The following is a 23,806-nucleotide window of genomic DNA, read 5'->3' as shown; positions in this document are numbered from 1 at the left end:
CGGCATTGCTGAGGAGCCTGTCAGCAAAGACAGCGAGAGGTCATACCGTGACCACCCCTGCTGAGAGAGAACTCCTCAGAGGAGCTGACCTTACACACACACGCGCACGCTCTCGCTCTCTCTCTCGCTCTCTCTCTCTCACACACACACACACACACACACACACACACACACACACACACACACACACACACACACAGGCATCATACACACAACCAAACATACTGTTAAAAATTTTAGGGTCAGCAAGTTTTTTTTTAAATTTTTTAAAAGAAGTCTCTTATGCTCACCAAGGCTGCATTTATTTGAGTAAAAATACAGTACAAACTGTAATATTGTGAAATATTACTACAATTTTAAATAGCTGTTTTCTGTTTGAACATATTTTTAAATGTAATTAATTTCTGTGATGGCAAATCTGAATTTTTTAGCATCATTACTCCAGTCTTCAGTGTTACTTGATCCTTCAGAAATCATTCTAATATGCTGATTTGATGCTCAAGAAACATTTATTATCAATGTTGAAAAACTGCTTAATTTTTAGTACAAAACCTTTTTTTTTTTTTTTTCAGGATTCTATGATAAATAGAAAGTTCAGAAGAACAGAACTTTTGTAACATTATAAATATTTTACTGTCACTTTCATCAATTTTAATCAATTTAATGCATCCTTGCTGAAAAAAAGTATTATTTAAAAAAAATTAAAAAAAAATACTGCCACCAAACTTTTGAACCGTATTAGCTCGGTCTCAAAACCTTAATAGCATTTTAAGAAAGCATAGGCGCACTACACAAAGGTAGATAGCAACATTAAGCGGTCTAATTTTGACCAAATGCTATTCTTGTTGCAATCCCACTATGCAGTGCTACAAGTACCATATGGAGTTGAGAGTCGAGCAGAGAGAAATGCTAATGAAAAATGAAAAATTTCATTCAATAATGGTAGCCAATACTGTGTAGTATTGGTTATAAAAAAAAAAAAGTTACAATAATTTAAAAATGTACTATTTCATCTAATATTTGTGAGTTATGCATTTTTATGTTTATTATAAGCTTATTGTGTTAAAGGGTTAGTTCACCCAAAAATGAAAATTATGTCATTTATTACTCACCCTTGTGTTGTTCTACACCTGTAAGACTAAGACTACACCCTTAATATTATAAAGCGACGAGAATACTTTTTGTGCGCCAAAAACCCCCAAAATAACGATTCAGCAGTTTGATACGCGATCCGAATCCCTGATTCGAAACAAAAGATTCGTAAAGCTTCGAAACAGTGTTTTGAAATCGGCCATCACTGGATATTTAGATAATGTTATTTTGTTTTTTTTGGCACACAAAAAGTATTCTTGTCACTTTATAATATTAAGGTAGAACCACTGTAGTCACATGAACTGTTTTAAATATGTTTTTAGTATCTTTCTGGATCTCGAGAGGTTTAGTGACATTGCTGGCAATAGAGGCCTCACTGAGCCATTGGATTTCATCAAAAATATCTTAATTTTTGTTCTGAAGATGAACGAAGGTCTTACGGGTGTAGAACAACATGAGGGTGAGTAATTAAAGACAGAATTTTCATTTTTGGGTGAACTAACCCTTTAATATGCCAAAGCCATATTATATTGAAAACAATTGTAAGTTCTGTCTTCCATGTGGTTCACGAGAGTAGCACAATTTAGTGTACACTTTGGATGCCTTTGGAGTTGTTTTTTGCACTGATTTTCCATTGTTTTTCTATGTAAATATACTAACACATTTTGTATATCTTGCATCTTTGGCAGCGTCTCGCACAAGACACATCACTCTAAAAATGTGGCGTTCAAGTCAAAAGAAGTTAAGCTTTTAAAAACGCATCCCTTTCTTTTTTCATTCCACTTCCCTGTTTTACATGCAAAAACATTCTTTGTGAATAGCCTCTTAGAAGTTGTTCACACAAAACATGCTGAAGAACAGATGGAGTACAACCGAATGGAAAATGGACATGCCTTAAAAATGAGACACTCGTAGCGTAAGATGCTGCAAAAAAATGAAATAAACGACACCATGGCTGAAAAACGCATGATGCAGGTGTACATAGACAAACAATTTAAAAAAAGTGTAGATGAAATGCGAGAATGCACTATGTATGAACGCCCCCTTAGAAGGGTGCTGCCTAAACAGGGAGTAATCAGCGAGGCAGCTCACTAAGTTTTGAAACAGAGTAAATACAAACCATCTGAAAAGAAACAAGACATCATTATTTTAATGGTGCAACTGTACATTTGTATATTTTATTACACACATGTATAAATTATCCAGTGCATGGCTTAATGCCAAATCAGGCTTCTCTATTTACAGAAATAAATGTGACACCAGGTGACATCAGACTCGCTCTCTCCAGTTTTGGCTTTTAGTGCAAGTCATCATTAGCTGGGCCCTTGAAAGTTGAACCCTGACCCTTCACAGTGTGTGTGTGTGCCAGTGTGGGGATCGGAGCTGCTGTCTCAAGCTGGCCTGCGGGTAATGTGTCTAAAGCACATTTTATCAGCATATGAGTGAGACAAATTTCAAGTTTAGATGTAACATTTAGATTTCACATTTAAAAATGAGTGAATGTTTGAACAGTAACATGACAATTACGCTGGTCACGACAGGAATATCTGTACACTTTGAAGAAATAAGCATTCGCATATTTCTGTGTTGTGGTGCAGCTCCGCCCACTGGCTGAGTGTGTTGTGTATGTGTGGGTTGATAGAGCCAAGCTGTTGGTGGTAGTGTGTTGGGGTCAGGGTTCTTCAGTCAGCACCCCGTCCCTGAGTCGAGCACACGGTACCCCCCTCTTCCCATCAGTCCTTGGTACAAATAAACCTGGTAGCGCAGTGCTCCTCTCCACGGCAGGCTGTCACTCCGCTCTCAGGCTCATTAATCAGAGCCAGGGCAGATTAGACTTCAAACAAAAACAAACTCCAGCAATACCGTTCTTCCACAATGGACTCCGAAGTCTATGGCATTCTCATGAAACTAACTGAAATTTTACACAATGTGTGAAACCGTAGACATAACGGCATGATTAAAGATAGAGAGGGTTTAGCAAATGTTACTGAGATAGTTCACACAAAAATGAAAATTCTGTCATCATTTACTCATCCTTATGTTGTTCCAAACCTGTATGAACGACTTACTTCTGTAGAACATAAAAAAAAAAAAAAAATTTGAGAAAAGTCTCCAAACCAAAACTTTTTGGTAGCCAACGTTCAGTAAAATATCTTTTTTGTGTTCCGTAGAAGAAAGAAAGTCATACAGGTTTGGAAGAACATGAGTAAAAGACATTTTTGGGTGAACTATCCCTTTAAGTATTGGAATCTTGACTAGTGTTTCTCAAGCTGATTTCATATTCATTTTGCATACAGCATGTTTTTAACTACAGAACTGAGTGACGATGACTGGTTCAGGTGTTTTATAAGTTTTGCATATCTGTTATTTCACTCCATCATGTTTCATTGACACTGAAACTACAAATGCAAATGGCCAGTTTTTAACTTACCCATTTTACTAAACAATTAAAGTGATATTTCCCCAAAAAATGTAAATTGTGCCATTATTTACTCACCCTCATGCTCTTCCAAACCTGTATTTCTTCTCTTGTGTTCCACTAAGAAATAAATGCTTCCATTGAACAATTATTCTGGTGGCTTATTTCCATGCTACAATGAATGAGACTAAAACTTTCAAGCTGTAAAAATAGGACATAAAATAACCATTATAGAATCATAAAAGTAGTTAATATGTCTCATGCGGTATTTTCAGGTCTTCTGGAGTCATATGATAGCTTTGTGTGAGAAACAGAGAACTGGCACACATATAGGTTGAGTTTGAACTTGAGAATCGGATCAGTCCAATTTGTGAATTAATAATTCAGGCCGGTTTTGTGATCTAGATCAATCGAATTGTTGAAAAAAACTCAAAAGAATGATTCGTTCATGAATCAAGCACCACTACTTTTCTCATGAATGCAGCAAACAGAGCTAAGGTGGAAGATTTGCAGTCAATAACGACTTTTCATTCTGTTCATATGACTTCAAAACACATGGAATACAGCGCAGAAATTTTAATGATACTGTAATGGTGCTATTGCATCCTTTTTAAAGCTTCAAAGCCTCATTGTAATTTAATGGGCAAAAAGCAACCAGTACAATTCAAAATTCCTTCATCAGTGTCCTGATGAATAAAGTTATACAGGTTTGGATCGACATGACAGTGAGATGAACTAAGTGTTCTGAAAAATGAAAAATATATGCTTTTACATATGCTTTTCATGTTTTATCTGGTTTGAAAGTACACAGATTTCCTGTCACAAAATGAATTGAACTTTTGGGAATAGTTGTAGTTTAACTTCCCTCAAAGCGGGCGGCAGCACCATGGGCCAAAGCTATTAGCCAAATACACAAACAACAGATAAGCTAAACCTATGGAGCGATAAATGCCCAGTAAGTGTTCAATTAATCTTAACATTCTGCCAGTGATTAACTGTGACTTGAATTCATAATGACCACACAGCTCAGAGGTTTTTATCCCCACATATGTGAAAAACAGGGGGAAAAGGAAGCTAACACTGCCACCTTCAGGTAGCTGGTGGTATTGACGCCTCCTTTGGCCTTTTAGGCTTAGACATCAAGCGCAGGAGAGTATGTTATTGTACTGCGTACTCTCTGCTCCCTCTGTGCACTGGGGAACCTCCTGAAGTCCAGGACTAAACAAGCGCTCACTCTGTCCACGACCGGGTTCTGCGTTTGAGTGACACGCCGCTCACCGAGTGTTTGTCTACGTCCCTGGGAAATGGGGTGGTGTCAGCGCAGCGACAGGCCTATCCCATCCATCAGTGTCAGGAGCGGCGCATGACTAATGGACAGGAAGTACAACCAGAGAAACAACAATATTTGCAGAATATATTTCAGAAACATTAGGCCACTTTCTCCAACGGTTCTCATTTCAGCAAACTGTAATGGGGCCTTAATCCTGATTTATGGCCGTGTTTATCTGTTCGCAGCAACGCTTGCGCTTCGTGTTGCTCTAACCTGGATCTGTGTTCATATTCTGTAGAGCAAACATGAGGACCTTATCAGATTATCTTGAAATGCGGTAAAAAGCTAGCCGAACTCCCTTGGATTGCTTTAAAAAGGATGCAACAGAGGTAAAGAAGCACGTACTTGTTAGCACTGACCTCTGAAATTATCATCTGAAATATCATAAATTAAACTGAATTAGATTTGCATTCTGCGGTCATTCAAAGATCCTAACATGCACACAGACGAGATAAAAACGGAAGAGCTTCTAAAGCAAAAACTGAGCTGAATTTTCATGAGATGCTTCCTGTAACTCCATGACTCATATTATCACAACCCTGTTTAGTGGTTCCCGTGTGCTTGTGTGATCAGGGAGGGGATGCTTAACCTCAGCAGCCCGTTACCGTGGCGTCAAGACCGGAGCGCTTAGTGATGTTGAGTTTGGTGAACTCCTCGGCACAGGTGGGGTGTATACCGACCGTATTCCTGAGGTGTTCGTAGTTAAGCCCACACCTGCAGATATAAACACACAGACTCTGTATTCATTCACCCACACAGGTGTTGTAATGCACACTGATTTGAATTTACACGCAAATGTACGTGCAATGAAACAGACACCTGGCCGATATCAGAAGAAATCAAATCAAATGAATGTAATCTGACTCCAGCTCAACATCACGTGCAGGTTAACAGAGATGTGGAACTTACTGGAAGCCCAAAGAAAAGCCCTGTGTGACTTCACCAGCGTTCGGCCCAGTAAAATGCAGACCCAGAACGCGCTGCTCACCCTCCCGTAGACAAACCACCTGCAAGGATTTAGTTATTAGTTAATAATTAAGATATGATGACCATCATCATTTATACTTCCATTCAATTAGGTTTTTAAAAGAAATTGATTCTTTTACTTTCTAAGGATGCATAAAATTGGTCAAAAATGACAGTAATGACATTTAAAATGCTATAAATATTTTCTTTTTTGAATAAATTCTGTCAAAGAAATTAGTGGTTCCACCACAGCTCAACACCTTAAACCTACAGTACTCAATTTCTATTTTAAAACCCTTTTTTTCAGCAGCCATTACTCCAGTCTATTAAGAAACTGAAACATAATCTTTATGAAATCCTTCTAATGTGCCGATTTAGTATTGGAGAAACCTTTCTTATTAGCACACCTAAAATTGGCTGCATAATCAATCTGAAAAGTGCAATACAATGTCTTTTTGCAGATGCATATTTTGACATTTTTTATTAAAAAATGGTCCAAGAATACATTTCACTATCAACTCATTAGTCTGTAGTTCTTTTGAGAAATGAAGACTATTTCTTGCACTACTGTCTTGAAAGAGGATTGAAAAATAATATTGTGGATGGATAGTTTTAAAAAAAGTTATTTCAAATAGTAACATTTTACAATATTACGGTTGACTACATTTAGATCAATTAAATGCTATTTTAGTAAAGATAAGTGTCAATTTTTCAAAAATGTCTTAGTGTATACACACAAATTTAGAAGAAATGTGTAGAAAAATTACACAAATTATGTATAGCACTCTAGTTTATACATTTTGTCAATATAAAACTGTTACACACACATTGTATATATATAAAATTACACACACACACACACACACACACACACACAGTCAAACAAAAAATTATTCAGACATTTTTTATATTTTTTTACTAGTGGGTTCAGGACACTATAGTTCATTTATCTAAGTGAGGATAACATAATAAAGTAAACTATGACATATTATACCCAAAAATTCTTCATACAGTGGACTACCAGTAAAATTGATAAAAATTTGGAACCAAAAATTATTCAGACACTTTGACCAGACCATGTTTTGCTTAAGTGTTATCTGACATAATTAAGATTAATTCTGATACAGTGTAACTCTGAGATCTTGTCATATTTTTTTACCATTTGTTTATTTTTTTTTTAACTATAGTGAATAAACTGTATTAATGAATGAAATGTTCAAGGAGTCAGAATAAATTTTGGTTTGGCTGTATATATATATATACCTTTATATAGCATTGAGTGGCATCTCTCTCAGCCACAGTGAACTCGAGCGGTTTGTAGAAGGCATGGTACACCTGTTAAACCAGACAACACAAAAACTATGATACAACAACAACAACATCATTTCCTGAATCATCAACCACTTGAACTCGTCATTTTAGAACAAGCACTTGGAAACAAGTGCTGCTACTGTTATGGTTTGTGTCTGTGTTACTGCTCTAAACATTTTTTGGGTGCTGAAATCATCAATATTGAACATGCTTCAGAGCGAGTGCTCTAGCGTGCTGACACATGCTGCTCACAGCTGTCAGGGCCAATGGGATGCTGCGTTTTTGATCATCTTTCGTCAACCTCTACAAGCATCAGTCAGCCCTCCTGCACTCCTGTCAATCAAACCAGAGGCACGCCCCTCTCTGAATGCTTTAGAGCCATGCAGGTGTGCGAGGACCCAGTATACACATACACACACGTATACAGTAGGATATTCACAACAGTACACATATTCGCATAAATGCTTACTATGCTCATACTATGAGTTTTTCATATTTGCAGTTTTGGTTTGGTTAGAATTTATTGCTAAATGAACTCCATGTTCGAACACATTGTAAAATAGCTGATAAATAAACCTGTTGCTTTACATGAGTTACTAGAACACTATATTACAAAGTCCTGCACGCAGGCGATGGGTGAACCGCTAATATTTGATGTAACTGGTGGAATAATATTTATGTTGTCATTTGCGGTGCGGGGTCGGGTTGGGAATCAATAGGCACTGGTGGACTGCGGGTCCAATAGCCAAGACTATTTTGACTCAATTCGGTACCCACTGATAGACAGCTGCTTTCAAACGGTCCTTTGCTTATTTGTGTTCACGCTCTGTAGTCTGAAGACTGTCAGGTTTCTAAGTGCAACGCAATTTGCAGCATTGAGCACAGCGTTTGTGCGCTGCAAATGAAGTGATTGACAGTTTAAGTCATTAAGAAAGTGCTTTCTGTATATAATCTATTTTCACTATGAATAAAAGTTTTATTTTTCATGCTGCTAAGAGGACCAACGTCCAAGTATACACCTGCAGATTTTCAGGAGAGACAACCGCATTTAAATGCAGAATGAATCTGCTAAAATATCCCTGATATTAAATTACAATAGGCTCATTTGCCTATTTGTTCTTTTAATTTATGGAAACATCTAAGCATCAGTATATAGCCTATTTATGCACATTTGTTCAAAAAAAGCCTGTATGGGCAGATTATTCACATGATGTAGGCAAAAGTTCTGTATTGTTTACATGACGGATGCACGTTCTCATGTTTTTTCTGTTAAATACCACCATGTTAGGCTGCGTCGTGTCTATTTTTGTTAAATTCATGAACTCAGAATGCTTAATGTTTGTTTGATTGCTTGTGATACATGAGAAAATAAATCATTTTTGTTAACCTGATTTAATGCGGGTGCGGCTCGGGTCGCAGCCTTTATGTCAAATGGGTCAGGTACGGAATTAAATTAATGCTGCTGTCGGATAACGGGTCAGGTATCTGCGGGTGCGGGTTTACCAAACAGGACCCGTGCAGGACAGTTAGAATAATGCACTCTATTACTTGGTGGAAGAATTGTTTACCCTTCTGCAATACTGTATTGAACATTTAATCGTATTGCTGCTGCTACCATTTTATAACTGCATTTCACATTGTATCTAACAGCACCCATGATAAAATTGCTGTATTTTACCTCAATTTGGTCTTTGCCATGTCTCTTTTCAGCCTCTTCTTCAGACAGACCTACACAGCCGTACTCTAGTGGAGTAAACACTGTAGTGGCCACCTATACACACACAGACACACACACACATAGTAAAACACACATATGCAAAAGACTCAAACTAATCTACACATAAACACAACAAATAATTTATATCAAGGTTATTTAACAAATAATTTGCATCAAGGTTATATATATACAGTGGGTACGGAAAGTATTCAGACCCCCTTAAATTTTTCACTCTTTGTTATATTGCAGCCATTTGCTAAAATCATTTAAGTTAATTTTTTTCCTCATTAATGTACACACAGCACCCCATATTGACAGAAAAACACAGAATTGTTGACATTTTTGCAGATTTATTAAAAAAGAAAAACTGAAACATCACATGGTCCTAAGTATTCAGACCCTTTGCTGTGACACTCATATATTTAACTCAGGTGCTGTCCATTTCTTCTGATCATCCTTGAGATGGTTCTACACCTTCATTTGAGTCCAGCTGTGTTTGATTATACTGATTGGACTTGATTAGGAAAGCCACACACCTGTCTATATAAGACCTTACAGCTCACAGTGCATGTCAGAGCAAATGAGAATCATGAGGTCAAAGGAACTGCCTGAAGAGCTCAGAGACAGAATTGTGGCAAGGCACAGATCTGGCCAAGGTTACAAAAACATTTCTGCTGCACTTAAGGTTCCTAAGAGCACAGTGGCCTCCATAATCCTTAAATGGAAGACGTTTGGGACGACCAGAACCCTTCCTAGAGCTGGCCGTCCGTCCAAACTGAGCTATCGGGGGAGAAGAGCCTTGGTGAGAGAGGTAAAGAAGAACCCAAAGATCACTGTGGCTGAGCTCCAGATATGCAGTCGGGAGATGGGAGAAAGTTGTAGAAAGTCAACCATCACTGCAGCCCTCTACCAGTCGGGGCTTTATGGCAGAGTGGCCCGACGGAAGCCTCTCCTCAGTGCAAGACACATGAAAGCCCGCATGGAGTTTGCTAAAGATGGTGAGAAATAAGATTCTCTGGTCTGATGAGACCAAGATAGAACTTTATGGCCTTAATTCTAAGCGGTATGTGTGGAGAAAACCAGGCACTGCTCATCACCTGTCATATACAGTCCCAACAGTGAAGCATGGTGGTGGCAGCAGCATGCTGTGGGGGTGTTTTTCAGCTGCAGGGACAGGACGACTGGTTGCAATCGAGGGAAAGATGAATGCGGCCAAGTACAGGGATATCCTGGACGAAAACCTTCTCCAGAGTGCTCAGGACCTCAGACTGGGCCGAAGGTTTACCTTCCAACAAGACAATGACCCTAAGCACACAGCTAAAATAACGAAGGAGTGGCTTCACAACAACTCCGTGACTGTTCTTGAATGGCCCAGCCAGAGCCCTGACTTAAACCCAATTGAGCATCTCTGGAGAGACCTAAAAATGGCTGTCCACCAACGTTTACCATCCAACCTGACAGAACTGGAGAGGATCTGCAAGGAGGAATGGCAGAGGATCCCCAAATCCAGGTGTGAAAAACTTGTTGCATCTTTCCCAAAAAGACTCATGGCTGTATTAGATCAAAAGGGTGCTTCTACTAAATACTACGCAAAGGGTCTGAATACTTAGGACCATGTGATATTTCAGTTTTTCTTTTTTAATAAATCTGAAAAAATTCCAACAATTCAGTGTTTTTCTGTCAATATGGGGTGCTGTGTGTACATTAATGAGGAAAAAAAATGAACTTAAATGATTTTAGCAAATGGCTGCAATATAACAAAGAGTGAAAAATTTAAGGGGGTCTGAATACTTTCCGTACCCACTATATATATATATATATATACACATACACACACACACAGAAAAACCATGACTTATAATATAAACCATATATAGTTAATTGTGCATGAAAATGATATTTCTTGTCATTACAGTAATGACAATTTCTATTCTTTTTCCGTTTTGATTTTAGAGTCAAATATGTTTTTGACAGGCTTTGTGAGATCCATCCAGAAACAAATAAAGAAACAAAGACAGAATGAGAGCACATGCGTGTAACGACAAACTCACATTCTCATAATTCATGAGCTCATTGGAATGGCCCACCAGTCTGCGGGCCAGGAGCTTTCCGGCCTTAATGGCTGTCGGGGTCAACTCGGGACGACCCTGAAACAGAGCATGAGTTGGCTGTGTCAGAGAACATTTACACACACACACACACACACACACACACACACACACACACACACACACACATCAGTGGTGTTATTGTTAACTAAAACTAATAAACATAACATGAAAAACTGAATGAAAATTAAAAATTTTGTCTTGGCAACTAACTGAAATGAATTAAGTTAAGTTGAAGTACTGAAATAAAAACTCAAACTAAAACGAAAAATGAAAATTATATATATATATATATATATATATATACATATACTTATATAGATAGATAGATAAATAGATATAGTCTACAAGTACTGGCCAGGTAAATTTGTGTGCAACAGTGTACAACTGAAAAGACTGAAATTGCAATTTTCCTTGTATTGTTTAAATGATGTGTCATTAAGTATAAATCTATGTACGATTAGCCTGATCAGACATTTCAGAGATTAGTATCATCTCAACATTACATGGCTGTCAGTCAAGATGATGATTACAGCACAGAGGTGGACGGCTGCCAATCAGCGCTGTGAAAAACATGCCTACAGTAACAACACAGGAACATGCATCACCGTGGGGCGAATTCTCATTCACTGACTAATGCCATCAGCAACCAGTCTGATAACTTCTGTACATCCTGCTGTCCAAGAAACTGCCTTGGGTGTTTGGCTCAGAGTGTGTGTGTGTGTGTGTATGGACGCCACCCAGGCAGCTGTATAGTAAATCCATTTCTTGGCAGTAACCAGGTGCAGCTCAACATCTAGTTTTCTTTCATTAAAAAATGAGAAGTCATGCACATTGATGTACAAGGAGCTTCTTCTGACTAGTTTTGTGGTGGTGTGTGTGCGCCAATAATCACACAGCTGCTGCGGATGACGGGCAGCTGTGATATTTGATCCCGGTAGCCAGTTGTGTTGGAGATGTTATAGGGCAACGACCTTCCAGGAGAGCGACTGAACTGACAGACAGGAATATGCTGTAGATGTGTTGCTTTCCAGCTGTGCATTCTGGATTGAGTTTGATTAGGGCTGGGCGGAATGACATTATATGTTTATATCGCAGTATGTAAACATATCTATGTAGTGCAATACTACTTAAAGTCTCGATAAAATTATTATTATTTTTTTTTTACTTGATTATTCAGTTTTTATTTGATTATTCAGTTTCTGCAGTGTTTCTTACTACAAGTTAAATAAATCTACTGTACCTGGAAAAACTCAAATTGTGAAATAAGATTTTAGTCATATCGTTCACCCCTATACTACCTTGACATTCATTTATGACGCCTACCTCACCAATGTCTCCGATAGCGAAAATATTCGGCACAGATGTGGCTTCGTCAGCGGCCACAATTATCTTCCCAGTTTCTTTGTTGATCTCCACGCCCACCTTCTCCAAATTGAGGGTCTTGCTTTCAGGGGCTCTGCCTAAACTCAAAGAGAAGAAAGCAATGACAGGTAAAGGGACATATCAGACAGCTTTTGGACGCTTAAGGCTGGAGTTTACCGCTCGGCCTGCTGGGAGAATGTAGGGGTGGCTTTAAGTTCTGAGATTAGAGGGCAAAATCTTATCCAGTGATTAGAAAAGAAAACATGAGCACAGCTGAGGTAGAAAGTTTCTGTGTGGTGGTCTGATGAAGGGCATAATGAGGAGACCTGGATGCATATCCCATCAGCCACCTGGGGCTTGCGGTGTCATTTCTGTCACTTCCTATCCGAGGGCTGAGAGAGGCTGTCGACACTTGTCCATCTCTTGCCCCCTTCCCCCATTCACAGCGTCTCAGACACGCACACACACAAGACTAGAGTCCTAATGCCTTCATAGGTATCACAATAAACAATGTTTGCAGCAGAAGCCAGAGGTACCCATGTAGATGCTATCAGACAGCAAGAACAACAAACCTTAAGCCCCTTTTCCTGCCTCAAGCACAGAAACAACTTCCTTCTGCTCTACTACAGTGAGACCTGAGCCATATAGATGAGTATGTATACAGAGATTACTCAGAGAAAGAGTGAGAGATGGTGAAACAAGTTATAGAGAGAAAAAGTGGAAAACCAGATGGGGAAAAAAAAAAAAAAAAAAAAAAAAAATCACATTTTTAAATTAAAACACATTTTTGTTCAGCCTTTCTGATAGTCAGGTCTGATATGAAGTCTGAAGCTGAAAATTGAATCATTCACAGTAAACCTAGAACTGTAAAGAGAAATTCTTAATACTTTTGGTTTTAATTTTAGTTTCACTTAGTTAAAAACAATATCTAAATATCTCAATATTTATATATTTGTATGTATTTTATTATTAAAACATTAGCAGATAAAACTACTGGCACAGTCTGTAAGACACTTAAAAGCCAAATAAAAAGTGCAGTAAAAATTACACAAAAAATAATGGTGGTTTAACTTTATTTTGGCAATAAAACAATACTGAATTATAAATACTCAATGTAATGCTTAGTTCCACTAAAGTCACACAGATTCCCATCAGAAGCAGAACTGTAGTGAAAAATATTACACTTATTTCAATGTGAAAGACATCCTTTGTTTTACACCACATTCCATCAGCAAAAAAACCCTTGAGATATCCTTCAAGGCCCGTGGAAAAAGAACGTCCTTGACTTTATGTGGGCAAAGACAGCCTGATAATAGCGAGAATGTGCATTTTACTGGCTCAACTAAAAAAAAAAACAACAACAACCCAAAACGATGATTACTGTAAAGCGGGAAAAGTACCAGTATCTGCGTCAAACTGAAATGGGGCATTCCTGCGCTGCACTTCCTGTCTCTTTTTCTGTCTGATTTGGGCTCCTGGAACGTCGCTGGGCATTGTGAAGGCTGGACACAACAACACAGGACCACTGATAAGGACTACAACTGAGAATTCAAACCCCCACCTCCCCAACTCCTTTCTCTCTCTCACTCTCTCACTCTCTCACACACACTCACACACACACACACACACACACACACACACACACACACACACACACACAGCTGCCTCTGATAATGCACAAGAACAAAGCCTGGAGTTATACAAGAAAGAAATCTCAAGGCCAACATGCTAATTAGACACAACAATCTGCCTGGCAAGACTTTAAATGAGCCTTATCGACTAAACAGGACAGAGAGAAGAATGGATGAAACAATAAGAGAGGATTGAGCCGCCTTCCATTCCAGTCACACATGGCATGAGTGTGGGCTCTGTAATTCTCCACAGTGATTTTAATTACATTTCACTGCACAGTAGCAGAAAAACAGCTCCTGGCAAACGTAATGCAAAACACCAGAGTGACAAAGCCAAACCAATGGCCCTTAATGACTTAAACTTGAAATAGTGGCTTAGCCTAGACATTGAGAATTCATCTTACAAAAGTTTTCAGTTTCCTCCAAAATATCACAGATATGGTTACTACTGCAAAGCTGTAATAAATATGAAAAAACAAACAAACAAACAAAAATTTCCTGAACACTGTCCCCATCTCACACTAATGTCACTATAGATAATACTGTGTGTTATAAGTGTGCTATAAGTGTGTTATACATTGTGTTAAAAATTTTATAAGTAAAAAATAAGCACAAATGTCAGGGCATGTCAAAACACTTCCAGGGCCCAGAAAAAACCTCAGACCCCAGAGGGTTAATTGACGCACACAAAACTTGAAATCATCACATAATATTTACTCCAAATTCACTCAAAAATATTTGAAAACTGAAATTAACAGTCCAATGACAAATTGTGGAAATGACATAATGGGGAACTACAAAATGTCAACTGGTAAAACGAGTATTATTGGCCGATGCAGTCATGCAGATAACCCCAAAATGGCAAAATATTGGCCAAAAAACAAAAGTCTAATGCTAATTTGAACATTCAAAGATTACACGCCATTTTTAATTTACATTTTTCAAGGACAATTATGGCAAACAGCACGTTGACATTAACGTAATATTAACTGCTATGTAACTATGAAATTTTAATGTAAATTATGCGTATCATGGTAATTTTTAATATGGTATAAAAAGAAAATGAGAATTAATCAAAATACATTAAATGCAAACAATTGTGAACCAATTGGAAAGCATATTTACACAATGTATATTACTTCCCTTCTTCAGTCCTCATAAAAGTGGTACACCTACAATATGGAGGAAATGTTCTCTTTCCTGATGTTTAGCAGAGCCACCTGCAGAAGGGCGCAGCCCAGAGGAAGGATGGAGGAGCGGAAGGGTGTAAAATCTCCACTGGGGGTGAAAGACAGGAGGAGGGATGGGGGCTACTCTGTAAGTCGCCATGAGGGAGATAAAAAAAAGAAAAGAAAAAAAAAGCCAATTTTTATGCTTCTACTGAGAGAAAGAGAGCAGGATGGAAACACAGCATCCTCTCAAGGGTGTAATAGAGGATATCAGCCTCTGAAGGCTCTTTTCACTATGACAACAGTCAATACGAACACTACATGACTATGAAACAGATTATTAATGCTCCAAGTTGGCAACCATAAACCCCCTACGCTAATGCATGATAGTACTTGATGGTAGAACTGTTTGTCACGATTCTCGCAATTAATAAATATATTTTTATTAAACATTGCTGTCTCATTTTTCATATAAAAAGTATTAAATCACAAGAAAGCATGTGTGATTTAACTGGTGATTGATCAATATTTTGGCCTGATTATTAATTTTGCAACATTGAAACAAAAACTTTGAGATTATCATAATGTTATTTCTTTGCAAACTGTAAGTGCTACATAAAATAGTACAATAATAATAAATCATAAAAAAAAAAAAGTGTTCATATCATTTCAATGGATAGTGCATATTTGTTGTTAACATTTTTTTTGTAAATTGTAAGAACTACATAAATAGTAAAATAATAAAACTGAATACAATAAGTGTCCACTTTTCAGTTAATACTTTATAAAAAAGTTAAATAACTACAAATTTCAGTAAATTGTAAGTACTATATAAAATAGTAAATAATAAATAATAATAAAATTTAGTAAAATAAGTGCCTATTTAATTTCAATGGATACTGCACATTTTGTTAATTTCTAACCTTTTCTAAAATTTCTAAATTAATTACTACAAATTTTAGTAAATTGTAAGTACTACATAAAATGTTAAAATAATAATAATAATATTGAAGTAAAATAAGTGTCCATTTCATTTCAATAGATGGTACACACTTTCTGTTAATAATTTCTTATTTTTTCTAAAATTTTTAAATTACAAGTTTCAGTAAATTATAAGTACTACATAAAATGGTAAAATAATAATATTACATAAATAATAATAATGAAGCAAAATAAGTGTTCATCTAATTTTAGCAATTTGTGTATGTCTAATTTTAAATGATGTACTATGTATATATCGGGATTATGTTGGCCATCTGCCACCCTTTTTTAGTATATCAGTTGATCACTAGATTTTACACACTAGGTTTTAAAGCATTTCAGTTTGTATTTTGACTAAATACACACATCCGTGGTAAAAGTCTAAACACAGAGACAGGACTGTACCCTGAAAGCACTGTAATCCCTCAACAGCAAACAAGTCTGGACCAAAATTTCAGGAACAATAAGGGCTGAGAAAGCCACTCAACACATCAAACACCCAAAGCCAAGGCTGCCATACAGTGCAGCAGGAGTCACTACAGATCACTAATCTCTCTCTCCATGTCACACACATCCAGACAGGAAGCTGAAGTCTCATCCTCACTGTACACTGTAACCTCTGCTCCACCATCTTCTCACACCATCAATAAATAAACCAGCCCTAGCCAGCCGGATATTCCTATATTCCTCTCATTGTCCCTGTAACCGGAATGAGAGAAATCAGATGAGTGAAAGATACATACACGTAATAGAGGATGGCATCTGCAGCCAGAGATGCTGAGGGATGAGTAAAGGGGAAAACTGTGGAAGCTCTGGGTGGGTTTCCGTACAGAGAGACAGGCAACCCTGGCAGGAAAACCCAGAGCGAGAGAACAAAGCAGGGAATGGGGTGACCCCAGGGCCCCTGGTGCATCCTGGTCCTGAAGAGCAGACCTCAGTACAGTGATTAACACTTCCCTAGATGATTCCATCCCTCTCTCTTTATTACCCTGTTTTCAGGACTGACAGTATAATTTTTGCTGATACAGCAGCACTGCGGTGTAGGACAATATAAGCACAATATGATATATGTATTATGAGGATTTATGCTTTTGAAATGTGATGAAAGCATCATTGATCACAGCAGATGATTCAACTGTACAATACATTTTCCTGAAGCAATAATCTGTTCTGATACAAGAAAGAGATAATGCACAGTCCGACATTTATTAATCGCCAAATAAACCCTGACAGTGTGTCAATGTATCAAAGGATTTACTTTAATATAATGACTGGCTGACTGTACATTATTCTGCATATTACATGGATGCTTAGAAGATATATATATATATATAATTAGATATATAAATTGTGTGGGGGGTGTAAATGTTGAAATTAACATTAACAAAAATTAATAAACGCTGTATAAGTGCAGTTCACTATTAGTTCATGTTAACTAATGTAGTTAACTAATGTTAACTAATGAACCTTATTGTAAAGTGTTACCGGAAAAGTGCCTAATAAATTAAATTATGTTGTGTCTGTATTTGTGACGCATTAAAGATGGCCTCACCTACAGCCCAAAGTACTGAGTTGAAGGTGTCTTGATGTTCTTCTTTGGTGTTTAGATCCATCCATGTGACCTGGAGAAGGCCAGAAGGGAGCTTTTCTACACTTTTTGGTGTACACCTCCAGGAAAACTTGGTGCCATACGCCTCCATGTAGTCTGTGACTAAACCAGACATTTGCTGAGAGACAAGCAGAAAAAAATAAATAAATAATATATATATATATATATATATATATATTAATATACATCTCTATTCTTTAGAGATATGCAAGCTGAATAGTTTCAGAAAAATATATTGTAGTTCTCAGTCTGAAATCATTGAAATAAAGAATAATACCACGTGAAAACAAAAATACTAAAATTATTTTTTTAGTAACCAACAGTAAATAACTTGTACAAAGATGGACAAATTATCCAAAACTATCAATTTTACCTCTGCTTATTATTACATATTCAAGTATTTTAACTTGATCATGTTAAAATGATTGCAACCTGCACAATCTAACAAAGAGTAACTATACAAATAAAATGCATTTAAAAGCTTTGCCTCATCATTTGTTTTCTTAAACAGATTTTATTTCAACTCAACAATTTCTTAGTTGTCATTTTGTTACTCCTGTCAGACCATACTGCGGGTGTAATGCCTAATAATAACATGACAAATCTCCTGTCAGAACACTATAACCGTTAATTAAAGATGAATGTTAAAAAAACAGGGTCATAAAACAAGTCTAGCCAGGTCTCTCATCCTGTTTTTGCCATGTAGCCTGACGGTTCTACCAAGGTGAATCACATGAAAGAATGCCCAAACCAAAAGCAATGTTATAGAGACCAATAATAACTATTCTTATCAGTGTATTTTACAACTCAAAAACAAATTAAATCAGGCTAATAAAAAAAAGAGGAGTTTTTCTTTCTAAATACATGAAAGAGGATGAGGTGCCAAGGCACCAAAACAGAGATGTAGTACCTGATCAAACCCCCGGAGGGCGATACTACGCACCATCACAGTGGTATCCAGCCCAATGCCTGTAAGGAAGCCAGCACATTCCAGCGCTACATCTTCACACACACAGTGAAGGAAAACACACACATATATATGCATATGTATATTTATGAATTTCTTTCTTCTGCTGAACACAAAAGAAAAAATTTTGAAGAATATGGGTAACCAAACATGATGGACCCCATTGACTTCCATAGAACGGAGAAAGAAAAAAAAAAACTATGAAGAAAGAAATTCATACAAGTTTGGAACAACTTGAAGGTGAGTAAATGATGACAGAATTTTCATTTTTGGGTATATTTGCATTGTGCATTCTCAGTAAATAACTCGCAGAAATTTCCACTCCTATTGGCACTTTTATTAGATTGTGGCCACAAGCTAATTTGCATGATTTAAAAAGTGATTTAATAAAGCTTTTTAATATTTCATTGTTAATTTATTGTGTTTTCAATCTCATAATCTATGAGAAAAAACTCATGGACTTCTGGAAAAAATAAAATAAAATGGCTGTTTAGGAAATAAAATGCAAATTTAAATTACATTTCAGTCACTGGGCGGTTAAATGAGCACATCTATGTTATGTGGGATAAAAACCCAGTGGATTAGCCATAATCTGTGTCATTGAGAGTATTTGCATGTACAGTCATACACTAATTATGCGTAATAACATAACATAACATAACATGTAAAGACATGAAAACATCTTAGTGCTATTTTTATTGGGTAAAGGTCAAAAACCATATAAGCAAAACCAACTAAGATTTTTGCCCCCTGCACCATCTTTGCTCTGCATATAAATATTTATAGGTATCCTGGTAAAGAAAAACAGACTAAATGATCTGACTTAGTGTTTGGTCCAACATGTAAATGCACTCCTTGATCTGGGTAGGTAGACACTCCCCCTGTACAGTAAGTGTCAGCTTTGAAGGATACAACTGGCACCAACAACCAACCTGGAACACACAGAAAACAGCAATTAATGAGATCACAGATAAGCAACATGATGAACAATGAGGTCACATAACAACAAACATAAAAAGAAAGCAAAAGAGTCAGTAAATTAGTCACAGGATGTGGAAAACATTCTGTAAAATGATACAAAACAACCTAAAGAGAAAAAAATGCACACCACTTACACCAAAGCAAAGACAGGTAAACACAATAAAGATGACTTAAGAACAAAGAGAAATGACTGTGTGTGGTCGACGTGAACACCCTGCTTTAATCCGCCCTGAGATTCACGGTCATGGTGAAGTCTAATTGTTAACACAAGGTATAATCCTCGTGGATGTCCCTACACAGTACTGCTGAGTGATACACACTTACACCAATGCAACATCACACGCATTCAGTGTACAACACTGCTAATGCACATCTGCACTTAGTGCTCTTTTGTGTGGCAGCTTATGGAGGGATTAGAAGCAAAATCTCAGACCTCTTTCCTGCCATTTTATCAACAAAACACATCCCTGAGCTCTTACCTGCCATGGTGCAACAAGTCTGATGATAAGGAATGACATGGACTAAAAACCTTCTGTCTAGATCAGTATAAGAGACATTCCTTTTAATATAGAATGAAAAATGCAGGATACATGAGAACAAAATGCATTGCATTGATTTGCCATTTGTATAGGTAACATTTCTTCTCCCAGAACAAACTTCACATGTAATCTGTTGATTAGAGGGTCAATCTAAGGAAAACATTTGTTTTCAGTACAGATGAAACCAAGTTATTCTTTGTAAAAACATGCTATATTAATTCTATTTAATCATAAAATAATTAATCTAAGCTTAGACTGAGCATATTATATATACATATTATATATATATACACACTACCAGTCAAAAGTTTGGAAACATTACTATTTTTAATGTTTTTGAACAAAGTCTCTTATGCTCATTAAGGCTGCATTTATTTAATAATAAATACAGAAAAAACAATAATATTGTGAAATATTATTACAATTTAAATTTATGGTTTTCTATTTTAATATACTTTAAAATATAATTTATTTCTGTGATGCAAATCTGAATTTTCAGCATCATTGCTCCAGTCTTCAGTGTGTCACATGATCCTTCAGAAATCATTCTAATATGCTGGTTTGATACTCAGTTATTATCAATGTTGAAAACAGTTGTGTTGCTTAATATTTTTTTGGAACCTGTGATACTTTTTTCAGGATTCATTGATGAATAAAAGGTTAAAAAGAACAGCATTTATTTAAAATATAAATCTTTTCTAACAATATAAATCTTTACTATCACTTTTTATCAATTTAACACTGAATAAAAGTTTTTTTTTTTTTCAAAAAAAAGAAAGAAAAAAAAATTACTGACCCCAAACTTTTGAACAGTAGTGTATATTGTTACAAAAGATTTCTATTTTGAATAAATGCTGATTTTTTTTTTTTTTTTTTACTTTTTATTCATCAAAGAATCCTGAAAAAGTATCACAGGTTATAAAATAATATTAAGCAGCACAACTGTTTCCAACATTGATAATAAATCAGCATATTAGAATGATTTCTGAAGGATCATGTGACATTGAAGACTGGAGTAATGATGCTGACAATTCAGCTTTGCGTCACAGAAATAAATTATATTTTAAAGTATATTAAAATAGAAAACCATAATTTCAAATTGTAATAATATTTCACAATATTATTGTTTTTTCTGTATTTATTATGAAATACATGCAGCCTTAATGAGCATAAGAGACTTCATTCAAAAACATTAAAAATAGTAATGTTTCCAAACTTTTGACTGGTAGTGTATAGATGTATTTATATATATTTATATATATATATATATATATATATATATATATATATATATATGCGCAAAGTTCAATGCAGATGAATGAAAAACAAGTGCATGAAAGTATAAAATTATATCATAATTTTGTATAACTACACTCTAAAAAGTAATTCAGAGGACCTGTTACCACAACTTAAATAAATGCATGGTTAAAAAATTCTAATTTACTAATTTACTGTTTTAATGAAACCTTTTAAGTTGCGAACATTAATTTGTTGAGTTCTGTTGACATAATAATGTTGATCATTACATCAACTTAATAGTGTTTAAACTCAAATTTCCGTATTCATTGGCTTTCAAAAAAAATAAATAAAAAATTAAGTTGTAGTAACTTAATGATATTTTCTTGATAACTTCTGAAATTAGGCAGTGGATTTCTAGTTCCCAGCATGCTTTGCATAGGACTGGATATGGTGAATAAATGTTGAAATTAAGTGTTAATTTATTTGTTTTTAGTGAAGGGAAAGACCTGTTAGTTCATTAATATTACTTAATTTGTTTGTTCATTAAATAAACATGTTAAATAAGTTATGTTAACATGTGCTATGACAGCTGTTGTAAAAGGTCTGCAAAGTTTCAAATATCAAAGTGCACGATAAACCGAATTATTGTCTCCCAAAAGAAAGAACTGATTCCGAACTGCATGAAACGAGTCGTCAGTAATTCCAGACTATCTTCCTGCACAAACCTACATAGGTTTGTAACAAATTTGCATAATGGCGGCCGATGGTCTTCACTGGCTGCCTGCAAACGACATCTACTTTGACCTTCAAACACTGTAGCTGTAGCCTGGAAGAGTTTGGTTTGTGTTGCTGTGATGTTGAGAAGACGCTGTTTTCTGCACTGCGAAAGCGAATCCACTTTGCATGCAGATCCAAAGGATGAGGACTCGGGCTCAAATTGATATGGTAAAACCGTTACTGTTTGTATCACTGTGTATACAAGTGCTGGGGAAGCCTCCGGAGCTGAAATTCAGATATGGTAACGGGCATTTAGTTTCCAACACGTGCTGTAAGTGTTTTTGTTGTTGTTGTTTTTTGACTATGGATGCATGTAAACCTATTGTAGTAGACCTCCAAAACAAAATGTACAACCTTTAATAATAACCTTTAATAGGTGCTTTAAATTTGTAGCATAAAATGTAGCAAAAGGCCAAAAATTTGTCCAAAAAAAAAAACAAAACAAAAAAAACTCATATTTGTAAAACAACTCATATTTGATCATGTCCTTAAAAAACTGTAGATGTTTACTGTTAGGCCTAGCATAAAATTCTCTTCAGCTGAAGTCCCACTAGCTTCTACATTCATGCATAAATGGCAGGAAAGAGAGTTTATCCTGGGGAGTGTGTGGGAACTGTGGTTACTGTAGAATTAGTCAACCTTGAGCAGCACTTCTATAATAACCCTGACCATGATAAGATCAGCAAGTTCATGCTGTGCCTTCCCTAATGTCTGCCCAGACTGAGCCTCCTTTCATTTCAGCAGAGCAGAGAGAGATAAGAACGGGACAGAGAAGTATTTACTGCACAAGCATCTGTGGGTCGCGAGGCCCATTGGACACCTGAACCACAGGCAAAATGGTAACCTGGTTTCCTCAAAACAAGTTATTTTCAACACTAACATTTATATAATGAGCCCAAGGGTTGATATCATACTGAATGCATCATTTGGTAGTGTTCAGAATCCAAAGCATACAGTATGTCATCGGTCCTGACAGATGCTCTGCTGTTATGGTGGAAACGACTGCACAAGTCAATTTAAAAGTGCTTCCTTCGCCCTTTCAGGCATGCGTGCCATTAGTCTTGCTCATGCCCATCAGTCACCAAGGTCTTGCCACTTCCACAGGATGAACACTCTTACTGGCAACAGTCTGAAATCGCACCTGTACAGCTGACAGATCAACGGCAAAACAACATCACCTGCCTGAGAAGGATGTGGCCATGACAGTAACTAGCGTGACTTAAAGAGAAAGCTGCAGTAAGGAACTGAAAATATTAACCATGTTTAAACAGAAGTTCATTTTTAATGAACTTTTTAAATCATTCTTATTTTGTTAAGCGAGTTATGGAAAAATGTATAATGTAAATGTAACTTACTTGCAGACTAACAAATGCAGCTGGTTAAAAGTAACAAGCACACTTGAGTAAAGCAACAGGTAAAGCAGATTTCTTGACCACTTATGACAGGAAAATAATGTTGAAATACAATAAAGTGCTGCAATCCCTTGAAAATGTTTGCTCACATTGTCACATAAAAGAATCTGGTCACAACATAAAAGTCACTTACGTTTTTTTGGGTGACTCTCTGAGCCAGAAGACATCATCACTTGTGATCCCGAACTCCACG

The 23,806-nt window shown here is 36.5% G+C and overlaps 1 protein-coding gene across 2 annotated transcripts in view; it reads right to left on the bottom strand.

The window, feature by feature from the left end:
- Window positions 1–2,216: 2,216 nt before the first annotated feature.
- txnrd2.2 (thioredoxin reductase 2, tandem duplicate 2) overlaps window positions 2,217–23,806 on the bottom strand; it is a 28,470-nt gene continuing 6,880 nt past the window's right edge. Inside the window, exons 8-17 of one of the 2 annotated variants that reach the window (XM_051894177.1) lie at window positions 23,747–23,806; window positions 19,578–19,597; window positions 18,609–18,700; window positions 17,642–17,816; window positions 12,270–12,406; window positions 10,887–10,982; window positions 8,797–8,889; window positions 7,071–7,142; window positions 5,751–5,848; window positions 2,217–5,555 (exon numbers count right to left, since the gene is read on the bottom strand). The exon at window positions 23,747–23,806 is cut by the window's right edge and continues 11 nt beyond it. In XM_051894177.1, coding sequence (XP_051750137.1) covers window positions 5,432–5,555; window positions 5,751–5,848; window positions 7,071–7,142; window positions 8,797–8,889; window positions 10,887–10,982; window positions 12,270–12,406; window positions 17,642–17,816; window positions 18,609–18,700; window positions 19,578–19,597; window positions 23,747–23,806 — 967 coding nt within the window. In that variant the 3' untranslated portion in view covers window positions 2,217–5,431. Of the gene's footprint in view, window positions 5,556–5,750; window positions 5,849–7,070; window positions 7,143–8,796; window positions 8,890–10,886; window positions 10,983–12,269; window positions 12,407–12,430; window positions 13,811–17,641; window positions 17,817–18,608; window positions 18,701–19,577; window positions 19,598–23,746 lie in introns of those variants that run through there. The other variant, XM_051894178.1, reaches the window with a different exon arrangement.

This window comes from Ctenopharyngodon idella, chromosome 5 (assembly GCF_019924925.1).
Source record: "Ctenopharyngodon idella isolate HZGC_01 chromosome 5, HZGC01, whole genome shotgun sequence".
NCBI lineage: Eukaryota > Metazoa > Chordata > Actinopteri > Cypriniformes > Xenocyprididae > Ctenopharyngodon > Ctenopharyngodon idella.
The sequence above is the reverse complement of the archived record's forward strand: the minus strand, read 5'-3'. Positions and strand labels throughout refer to the sequence as shown.